Here is an 11,358-nt window from a genome sequence, read left to right as displayed (position 1 = left end):
CTCTCAATTGATACTCCTTCTCGTAGCTAATTTTCTCCTTATCATAGTATATATTCTTCATGTTTGCCTGGCTCACAAGAACACAATCACATAAAGACAGGGAGCGTGTTTTCTCCACTCCTGTGTCCCCAGTGTCTAGAGCTGACACCTCGGAGGTGCTCAATAACATTGGTTGAATGAACAGGATGGCCAGCAGCTGCTCTTCCGCTTTCCTGGCTCAGTCTCACCCTCAGCTTTTTCTGTCCCCACAAATCCACCTTCAGTGCTGTTCACCTGTCTGGATGTACAATTCTGAAAAGCAGCCTACCACCAAGGTCATCTCCCCTGCCTTCACAAGGGAGGCTGCAAAGATCATCCTTGTACCTATTGTTGCCTGCTTGTGGCTGTCGCGCTCGGTTCCAGACAGCGGAACATTTATGCCATTAAGTTTATGTGCATTTTTAAACTTAAAATCTAATTTTTCCCCCTAAAGGTTGTGGCAATTTAAGCTTACACTAATGATGCCCCAGTGCCCGCCCCCCGCCCCATGCTGGCCAACGTTGGCTATTTTGTGGTAGAATTTGCATGTCCCTAGTAAGAAGGGAGGTGAGGCATTTTTTCAGTCATGCTGCTCGTGGCCGGAGTTTGGCGTCTGTCCTTCTCAGGGGTGAGTGGACAACATCTAACAAACTCTCCACGGACCCCGTGGCTACCCCGCCACTGGCTCAGGCACAGTTGAGAACTACGGGGCACAGAAGCTCTGGAATACCACAAACACTGGATTCACTTAATGCTTCTTAACTTGTGACTATTTTAGTCCTCGAATGCAAACCAGAGGGCTGTCTCCTTAAAAGGAGTGGTGAACATCTTTGAGGTACCACCTTTCCAATTTCTTCCAGTGAGAGCAATAGGATATTTGAGCTTGTTTCCTAATTGCAAGCCTTTAGCGGTGTTAGATACCTAAGATTTTAAGAAAAGTTTTAGAAGCAAAACTTAAAAGCAAAAAAAACCTTGAAAGGTCTAGTCTGACTATAACTTGGCCGAGTTCACAGAACCCACCTAGCAAGCTCAGTTTAAGATCCACCGGTCTGAGTGGACCACGCCACACCTAGCTCCTTCTATCCCCTGAGCCTAGCCAGGCCACCCTCCCTGTGAGCAGGGCATGCCCCATCAGAGAGAGAGGAGGAAGAGAGGGAGAGAGGAGAGCAAGAGAGACGGCGTTATCTGTAAGAAAAGTCAGTATATTTATGGTTTGCTTTATAAAAGTTACTATAATACAATGGTACATAGTATTGAATTCACAAAAATATGAACAAATATTTACAGCAAGACACACCCACAACGGAAACACTTCTCTTCAAAACAAGTTACATACGGATGACAGAGTCTATATGCACAAACATCCCTAAAACTTATGGGTTCTCTTCTTTGCAGGAGGAGAGAGGCAGGGAGGGAGGGGACAAGAAAAAAAAAAAAAAAGGCAGAAACCCCCAACTTTTCAAAAGCAAAGATTTGTTCAATGAAAACAAAGGCATTGAAAGAAAAAATGAGCCATGTTTCTGGATATGGCAAACCATTTTGGGGGCGGGGCGGGGGTTCCTGGGGACAGGAGGGTGCAGCCCCTCGCCAGTTGGGCAAGGTGAGGCCAGGGTGAGAGGTGAGGCTGGCCCCCAACCCTGGTTTCCTCACATCCCCCTCCACTTCTTCTCTGGGGAGAGGGGTGAGAATGAAGGCAGCCCCTTGGGGGCTGCACGAGTAACTGAAGTCAGCCATCTCTACAAACTACACATTTCCTCATGTGAAAAATAAATATTTCCTCAGTTGCACAATTAGGCAAAAAACCGCAAACGGAAGAGAAGGTTGCCGCTGTGCCCAGGTCCCTCCTCTGTGTCTTTAATGCCACCGATTTCATCGACCTTGAAACTGGTGGGCACAATCTCAAACAGGGAGGGCATGGGGTCAAGAAATTAAAAAAAAAAAAAACAAAAAAACACAACAAAACCACCAACAACAAAAAAGGAGAAAAATAACAATTCTTTGTACAGAATTTACATGATAACAAGCTTGACACAAGCTGAAGATACCAGAGGCCCCGGGCCTGCATCCGCAGGGTGGGGGCGGCCCCGCTGGGAGCTCTCCCGTCTGGGTGAGGATGACTCCTGGTCACAACAGTCACTTTCCAGAAATTATTTACATGCCTGCTCTGCTTTCTGGGGTGCGAGGGACTTGCTTTGTGTGTGTGTGTGTGTGTGTGTGTGTGTGTGAGAGAGAGAGATTTTTGGAAATACAAAGAAATGAGCAAAAAATGTCTTCCCACATGTTTCTACAAGAAACAATGTTCCCGAGAAAAAGTCCTTTATGGCAGCCTATATACAGAAGTTGGTTCTGAACTTCAAAAACCTATTTCTTCCCTTCGTTTTGATTTTATACACGCACAGGAAAAAAAAAAATCCATGGAAATAAACCCTGAAGAGGATGATGGGAAGGGGGTAAAAAGGTTAAGAAAAAAAAAACCTGTCAGACTTAGATCTGAGTTTTAAAATCTTCTCCAAGATTTTCCTTTCTCTGGGAGAATAATCTTCTCACTCCAAAAATAAATATGCTCTTGCCTTCTTGGGATGAGGGGGCTGCTGGCAGGGGGAGTTGGGGTGTGGGCTAGGGGCAAGCGGTGAAGCTTATAAACAACAACAAAAAAATGCCACATGCGTATGGTCAGAGACCCGTAGTGGCGGGACTGGGGGACCCGCCTGCCCTGGGAGGCCCTCCCGCCCCGGTGAAGGTGAGGGCAGAAGAGAGTAGACAGGACCCTTCCCAGTGCCCCCACGCCCACACTGGGGCCTCCGGGAGGCTCCCTCATTGCTGGCATTCGAATGAGAAAGTAAACACTGAACCCAAGATTTTGGGGGCGGCAGAGTGTGGGGCGGCAGGGAGAACCCAGAGGGGAAATTCCTGCCTGGGACCAGCTTGGCTCCACCAGGGTCTGCGAGGGGAAATGGCGCCCCCAGGCTGCTGGGGAAGGAACAGAAGGGGGGGGTCTTCTCCTCACTGAGTCCTGACAGCAGAGAGGGGGCCTTGCGTAGTGTTCTGAGGTCAGAGCCGTGTGGCCCGACCCCCCTCCTCTCTGCAGCACCTGGCCCAGCACCCTGGCCCGGGGGTTCCGGAACGTGGGCCGACACGCCACCACACCGAGGCCTCTGCAGCCCCCGCCGGGGGTCCCCACTCTCTGATTCTGCTTTCACATTTCAACGGTTAAAATGTCTTTTCTTATGACGAGGAAGAGAGTAAAGAGAAGACAAAACAACATAGCAGCATTCATGGGAAGAGGCAGATGGAGAAGATGGGAAAAGAGAAGGACAGAGACATATAGATGGGGAGTGAGAGACACGGACAGACAGAAGTTTACGCTGGAGTTCAACAAAAATCCTGAAGGGAGCATTTTAAAAAACCAAAGAGACGTGGGCTGGGAGACAGAGAAGCCCTTTCCCACTGAGGGGCTGGAGCTGCGCTGGGTCCTGGGGGTCGTGTTGGGGGCGCCAGGCCCTGACATGGCCGCTGGGTAGGGGACAGCACCTGAAATGGGGGTGGGAGGTGGGGCTGGGCCCCGGCGCCCTGGGGTCCACGCTCGGGAGCCCCAGGGCGGCACGGGCAGCCTTCTGCGGGGCCTAGTTGAGGGTCCCCCGGCAGTTCTCGGAGCCGCACAGGCAGGGGATCTTGACGTCCTCGATGGGGAACTTGTAGTCGTAGGTGATCTCCTCGTTGACGCTGATGTGCTGCTTCGAGTAGATGACAATCTTCTTCTGCGACTCCACCGTGATCACCTTGGCGTAGCAGTTGGGCTGTGGGCGAGGCAGGAGGGGACGGTGAGCCATTGACTCACCCTGCACCCCACCCAGGCCCTCTGCCATGAGGCCCCCCGAAACGTGACCGAGCTCCGGGCCCGAAGCCTGACGAATGTGCCACACGACCCCCATGCCAAGTGGCCACCTGCTCGAGCCTCGGCTGCCCTATCTGGGTGAAAAGGACCCCCTGCCTTTGGTACCAAGTAAGAATGATGATGATGGTAATAATAATAATAAATTGTTCCCCAAGGCTTCAGTTTCCATTTATGCTACAGGTGACTCCCAAAATTCTATTCAGGCCTCACTTCTGAGCTCTAGAGAGGGGCTCAGCAAACGTCGCCCCTTTTAGCAAGTGGGGTTTGACTGGCACACAGCCATCCCCGTTCATTTACCTACTGCCTACAGCTGCTTTTGTTACAATGACAGTTAAAGTAGTTGCTAAGAGATCATCTGGGCCACAAAGCCAAAAAAATTTAGTATTTACTACCAGGCCCTATAACAAAAAGGTTTGCTGGACCCTGCTCCAGACCCAGAAACCAAGCACCTGCTTGGTATCTGCCTTTGGCAGCTCCAGGAGACATTTTTGCCTCTGTAAACTCAAAGCCCAGACTCAAGGGAGTGGCTGGCCATGCCACGTGCCCAGGCCCCCAGGCATCCGCCTCCCCCACCTTCCCCCACCAATGCCGGATCTGGCCCACTGCCACGTCCAGTGGGTTCTACTCCGAAAGACCTATTGATTCTGTCTACTGCTCTCCACCTCCACTGCCAAGCCCCAGTCAGGCCCCCATCATCACTTGGCTGCACTTCAGCGGCTCCCATTGCCTCTCATTCCTCTGAGAAGATCTACTCCTGACCCAGCAGCCAGGAGTAGGAATCTTTCCAGGGAACAGCAGATCCTGTTGTCCGATGGCTCAAAACCTCCCAGTAGCCTGCTTGGCTTTTAGAGAAACTTCTCAGCTCTGCCGGCAAGGCTGAGTGATCTGGCCACCCCAACCCTGCCAACCTCATCCTCTTACCCGCCCGCTCTCCCCCTACTCCGTCCCTACTGCCCACTTTGCGGTCCCTCAAACAGGTGTTCTCCCTTCTAGCGCCTCACTGAGCAGAATGCTTGCCCCACTCACTACCACCTGGGCGAGACCCTCCAAACCCTCAGGTCCCATAGGAGAGGCAAGCAAGTCCCTCCTGGCCCAGGTGACGGGAGAGCTAGCTGTGTCAGCACACTCAGAGGGCCTGCACTCAGGAACACACCGGTTCTCCCAACAACCGACAGGGAAGGACTGTTACCATCCAGATCAGGAAACCGAGGCACTGACACATTACGTAACCAGCCTCGGTCGCTTGCCGAGTAGTGATGTCATGACTCGAAGCAAGAGTCTGGCATCGTCGCCCTGGAGCTCGCCTGCCCGTCTGACGCTCCCTATGCTTGTCCCCAGCATGAGAATCACCCTCGTTACCAACACTCCCTGCCTCTTGGCCAGCGCCGCCCCCCACCATCACCACTAGCCCCCGTGACTATTCAGGTTCAACTGCATTAGACGAGAAGCTCCGCTCCTCAGGGGCCCTGGCCACACTGCAAGTGCTCCGCCGCACACGCAGCCCGCACCACGCCGGCGGTCAGCACGGTGCAGAGCGTTTCCACCGCGGCACAACTTCTAGCGGACCCCGCTGCCCCGGAAGGGGAGCCCTCCGAGGGCTGAGCCCAGCGCAGAGGACGACCGCTCTGACTGGGAAGCGAGGACCACTTCCTGGGCACCGGGGGTCTCACTGTGCTCTTCTTTCAGAAGAAAACTGAAGCTCAGGGGAGAAATACTCTGAATACAAGGTCCACCCCCACCCCACCCCCATCACTCTCAGGTGACCAGAGCTTGGGAAGGAGGCCCCGCCGATCCGGTGCCAGGAGTTTCTGGGGGCGGCCGCGGCCCTGCGCCAGCCACTCACGTTGCAGCTGTGGTTGATGAAGCGTGCAAAGTTGCCGCACTTGGTGGCATCGATGATGGTGTCGTGGTCCACCCGGAACATGTAGCTGCTACCAATGCCCTCGTCCTCGTAACGCTTTTCCCGCATGTCCGCGATCACCTGGCCGGGAGGAGGCCTCAGTCCGGGCTGGACCGTCCCGCCCCCACCCGACGCCCAGCCCACCGGGCAGCGCCTACCTGGCGGATGTTCTGACCCACGTACTCGATGACCATCTCGTCAGCCGCGATGGGTTCCATGGCGAACAGGCCCCAGTCGTGAATGTGGCTCTTGCAGAATTTGAGCTTCTTCTTCCGGAACTGGGGGAGGGAAGGAGCGGAGAGGTGAAAGCCCCGGTCTCAGTCCCGCGGGCTGCCCCCCATTCTGCTACCCTGGGCGGGGCCCCGCCTCACCTTGAGCTGGTTGAACTTGAGCAGGTCACTGTCACAGCTGCCAGTGAAGGAGGACAGCAGACGGCGCTGCTCAGAACGCCGCTCCGAGCCCGCCCGAGTGGAGGCATGAGGCTGCGCCGGGATGCTCATGCCCTGCGAGGACGACGGCCACACATCAGGAGGGGCGTGGCTGGCCGTGGTTGGGGGAGCTGGCCTACTCACCGTGGTACTGGGTACCTGTGTCCCTATCGCATCCTTGGCGGACCCACCCTAAGCTCTGGTTCCCTGTCTTCCCAACTTCCCAGTTTCCTTGCTCTGGGCTTGTCTGTGCCTGTCCCAGCCCTACTTGTCAGCTCTCCTCTTTGCTGCTCCTTCCTGCCAGAATCCACATGTGCTCAGCGTCCTCCAGGCAAACAACACACCTTTCCCTTCACACTTGCCGTCTTTCCCATCTCAGCTAGAAGATCTGGAAATGCCTCCACTTTCAGGAGGGAAGATGCTGGGTGTCTATCCACCCCAACCCCCGTCACTCTCTTGGGGGCCTCTGATTTTTCCACATATTGGACATCATGGCTCCTTCCTCAACATCCTCACATCCCTTCCTTCCCTTGGCCGTCCTCGTCCTCTGCCCTCCTCCCCACACGCCCTCTCCCTAGGTGAGCTCACCCCTGCTGTGACCTTCCCTTAACGTTTCTGTCCTGATGACGAGAAGGCCCCCTCCCAGGCTCTCTACTGTGCCCCAAAATCCAACTGCCTAGCAGACCTTAATACCTGGATGTTCCACAAACCCCAAAACTCAAGCTCCTCACCTCAGTGCTTGGCATCCAGCTTCCTAGTTCCCCAAGCCGGACCCAGCAACGTCCCAGCCAGTTCCTTTGTCTCCTACGGCCAATCTGGCCCCCAGTTCTGTCCTTTTGGGTTCCTAATATTCTACTATTCCTAATATTCTTTCAAACACACCCACTTTTTTCTCACGGCAAACACAGGTGAACCTACCCATGTGTTTGGATTGGGAATGGCAGCAATTGTGCCACAGTCTCCCCTCAGGACCCCTGCAGTCAACTCTCCACATGGCAGCCAGTATGAGCTTTGAAAATCATGGGCTGAGCCATGTCACCGTCACCCTCTCTCTGGAAACCCCCATGCAGCTCGCTGTCACACACAGAATACAAATCTAACCTCATCACCACAGCCTCCAGGGCCCTGATGACCTGTTCTCTGTCTCTGGCCTCAACTAGTCTTTCCTTCCCTTTCTCATGCCACCTGAGAGCCTCCCCACCTCAGGGCCTTTGCACATGCTGTTCACTCTGTGCACGACTTCCAAACTTAATGAGTCCCTCTCCTGTTATAACTTTTTTTTTTTTAAAGTAGCTTTCACATTCAATACGCGGCTTGAATTCATGACCCCAAGACAGAGTTGTGTGCTCTACTGACAGAGCCAGCCAGGTACCCTTCCTGTTTTAACTTTTTATTGAAGCCTTTTTCTACTTCTCTGTGGTCTCTCCCAGTTATCCACATGACTCATTTCTTTACTCCATTCAGACCTGGCTCAGCTGTCACCTTCTCTGACCCCTCTGACTCACCAATCCCTAATGTCCTCTCCTGTTTACCCCACTTGAAATTCCATGTTTATCTGTTCACTTGATTATTTCCTACATCCCTTCTAAAAGGTAAGTTCTGCAAGGAAAAGGATTTTGTTTCGTTCATTGCTCTAGACCCAGAACAGTGCCTGGAACACAGCAGGCACTCAATAGACATTTGCTGAATTTAAAAGGAAAGAATGAACCTTCTGGATATGCAACTCCACTCTGCTCACATCCCTGATGAAAACCTCAGAGGCTCCCACTTCTCACCCTCGCCTTACTTTTCCAACCTGAGCACCCAGGTGAGTAACACCCTCTGTGCCAGCCCCTCTGACTCCACAACCCCCCATGCTGCCTGGCACCCTAGCCCAGAGTCCCCACCCCCTACAGCCTGGGAGGCTCCAATGTGTCCGGGCGCCTGATGGCAATACCTGGGTGTCTGTTGGGGGCTCATCGGTGCTGGCGCGGCTACTGTTGAGGTATCTGAGCTTGTCCTTCTTGTCGATGGTATAGAAGCCCTCGCTGCGGGCACAGCCCGTCACGTGCTCACGGATGCCATCATCCCGTTTCTTTTTCTTAGCTGAAGAGAGGCTGGTGGGTGGGTGTGGGTTAAGGGCCACATGGACATTCTTGGAAAGCCCCTCCCAGTCCTTCTGAGACCAGTCCCACTGGGCCCAGCCTCCCTACTCTCAGGAGATCAGGGCTGATCTCCAAGCCCCACAGCTAAGCCACTCCCATGAGGCTGTCCACTGGCCAACACTACTGATGGTCCCAACTCCATCAGGGGTACCTAGTTGCATGGTGCTGGGCCTTAGCCACTTTCTGCCTCAGTTTCCCCATCAGCAAACTGGGGCAATAGCAATGCCTCTCTGAATGATTACATATGCTTAGGCACTTAGCAGACTTCCTGAAACAGAGGAAGTGCTCAGTAAATTAGTCTGATATAGTGGGGATAATGACCGCTCCAACTTGATAGTGTTGTCAAGAGTGGTGAGAGTAATAACCAACTATCAGGGTAGCATCGTGGTCCAGAGCCCAGATTCTGGAGGCAGATTTGCCTGGGTTCCACTCTCAGCTCTGCCACTTCATAGCTGTAGGACTTTGGGCAGGTCAGTTAACCTCCCGGAGCCTCGGTTTCTGCATAAATAAAATGGGAATAATAGCCCCTACCTCACTGGGCTGTTGGGAAAATTAAGTTAGGTGATGAGGGGGGCTAGGAAGAGTGGGCCCCCAGTCTCTGCTACTGTGATGTTGTACAATCACGTTGCTACATTTGCCCCAAGACCTGCTAACTCTGGGGGTGAGATGGGCCTGGCACAGGTGTGTTTCACAGTGCCAGTGACACCTCCATATGGAGCCTGGCATGGTGCCAGCACAGACACCGCTTGGTGACGGGGATTTGTGCTGGCACCTTCACGGGTATCCTGGGAGATAGGGCCCAGGGAGGTGGGCGAGCACCGTGCCCCGTTGGCTAGGATATAGGGATGGTAAACCCAGAGTGTGTCATTGAGCCAGTCCATGCCATTGTCCTGCTGCAGCAGCCGCTCGTAGGTGACACACAGGAAGCGGATGTCCTCCTCATCGATGCCACCATTCCAGATGTCATACAGGATGGTCATCTCCTCGAACTCAGACCGGGGCCGGAAGAGGGGTTGTGGTGGCGAGAGCTCGGGCGAGGCTGGGGCCACCAGGTCCTCGTGGCGCTTCTTAGGCGGCCGGCGACAGGGCCCCCGAACCTTGGCCAGGTCCATGAACTCCTCAGTGACCTCATCGCGCCCGCGAGGGCCTGGAGGGATGGCCTCGGAGGGCCACTGGTTCTCTAGCTCCTTAAAGGGCAGCTTGGTGGACTCAACAGGGGGTGAGGCGGTGGGGGGGCGGAGGGGAGGCTGTGGAGGCAGGGGCGGTGGGGGGCTGGGATTCCCGCATTCCCGGAGTCCAGGGTCACGGCCGGGGGTCATGGGTGCTGGGAAGACAGGGGTCTGTGGCTGGCCTGTGGCAGGGAGCAGAAGTCCCTATAGGTGGCCCCTGCTGGTGGCCGGACCAGGACCCCATCCAAGGAGAGCACAGCCGGCGGGGGTCGCGGAGCCTGCCCGGCTTTCGCTTGATAGGGGGTGGGCGGGGGGGCCAGTGGTGCCGGAGGGCAACAGAGGTGGCAGCTGGGCAGGGCCCGTGTCTGGGCCCGCAGGACAGGAGGACAGAGCCCAATGCCAGGGAGCAGAGAGGCAGGGGGCAAGGGCAGGGGGGAGAGGCAGGCCCGTCTCCAGGAGCACCGGGGAGGCCAGGGGGCCAGATCGCTCATCGCGCCGGCCAGCTGGGAGGGGACAGACAGGCAGGAGCAGGGGCCCGCCAGGCTCGGGGAAGGTGGGTGTGAAGCTGAAGTCCCGACCAGGTGTCCTGGGGAGGCCCCCACTGCTCAAGCTGGGGGACTGGGATGGGTAGGAAAAGGGACTGCCGGGCACCTGTGGGGAACTCAGTGACAGGCCGCTGCTGCCCCCCGACAGTGGGGGCTCCCCGCTCGGCGTGGCCGGCACCGTCTCTGTACTCTGTGACTTGGCCAAGCTGCCACAGAGGCCCGGAGTACGTGGGGGCTGCTCCTCTGGAGGGGGCTCCAGAGGGACGGGTGGGTGTGGGGGGTCTGGGGTCTCAGGCTCTGGTGGTGGGCTAGGCGGCCGGGGCGGTCGAGGGGGTGGTAGTGGCGGCTGCAGGGGTAAGGAGAGCAGTGTAGGGGGCTCCACTTCCAGGTCATCCTCTGCAAAGAGGTGGGCAAAAACCAGACCATTACTATTCAATTCGAACATCTCTTGGTGCCCTATTTAAGCTCCCCTACTATGTGCTTAATACCTGACCTCACAGCCCTCTGAGCCCCCTGGAGTTCTGTGTATATGGGGACTGTCCCCCAATAGCTAAACTACTCAAGGCTTCTCAGTGCTCAGCTCAGTGTCAGGCACACAGTAGGTCCTTGATAAATGATGGTGGAATAAATGAAAGACATAAGGAGACATGGCTGCTAGCCTTTGACATTATGTCCTTAGAATGGTGTTCTTGTGAACTGGGAATGTCCTGTAGACCAAGAAAATGAGCTCTGCTATTGAATAAAATTCAACAAGTCCCTTTTCTGCAGAACTTATCAGAGCCTTTCTCCTAGCATTTATCTCCATTGTCATATAATACATTTTTCTAGCTTATGTGCTATCATTTATCACCCAGCCCTAGAATGTAAGCTCCATGAAGGCAGCTATTTTTGTCTGTTTGGCCCACTGTTGTATTGTCAGTGCCTAAAACAGTACTAGGGACACAACATAGGCTTAATAAGTACCTGTGACAATACTCACAGAGTTGTGGTTCTGTAGCCAAATTATACAGAATTAAAGAAAATACAACAGGTTTTTTTCCTGAAAGACTTATTAGAGGTATGAACTAACCACACATCGCTAAGTAAGTTTAAATTAATCAAACTTAAATAACATTACAAATTCTCTTCCACCTGCTACACTTCAAGTACTCTTAGCAACGCTGTGTCTAATGGCTATGGTACTAGACAGGGCAGAGAGAGGACATTTCTATCACTGCAGAAAGTTCCACTGGACAGTATGCTGGAGCTTCGAATATGGT

The 11,358-nt window shown here is 54.3% G+C and overlaps 1 protein-coding gene across 1 annotated transcript in view; it reads right to left on the bottom strand.

Annotated features, from left to right (window-relative positions):
* Window positions 1-1,230: 1,230 nt before the first annotated feature.
* Window positions 1,231-11,358, bottom strand: part of SETD1B (SET domain containing 1B, histone lysine methyltransferase) — a 26,423-nt gene continuing 16,295 nt past the window's right edge. Inside the window, exons 13-17 of the mRNA XM_040619969.1 lie at window positions 8,178-8,344; window positions 6,185-6,316; window positions 5,972-6,091; window positions 5,757-5,894; window positions 1,231-3,815 (exon numbers count right to left, since the gene is read on the bottom strand). Of these exons, the coding sequence (XP_040475903.1) occupies window positions 3,642-3,815; window positions 5,757-5,894; window positions 5,972-6,091; window positions 6,185-6,316; window positions 8,178-8,344 (731 nt within the window). The 3' untranslated portion in view covers window positions 1,231-3,641. The remainder of the gene's footprint in view (window positions 3,816-5,756; window positions 5,895-5,971; window positions 6,092-6,184; window positions 6,317-8,177; window positions 8,345-11,358) is intronic.

The sequence above is a fragment of the Ursus maritimus genome, unplaced genomic scaffold (genome assembly GCF_017311325.1).
Source record: "Ursus maritimus isolate PB19 unplaced genomic scaffold, ASM1731132v1 scaffold_33, whole genome shotgun sequence".
NCBI lineage: Eukaryota > Metazoa > Chordata > Mammalia > Carnivora > Ursidae > Ursus > Ursus maritimus.
This window is presented reverse-complemented; position numbering and strand designations above follow the sequence as displayed.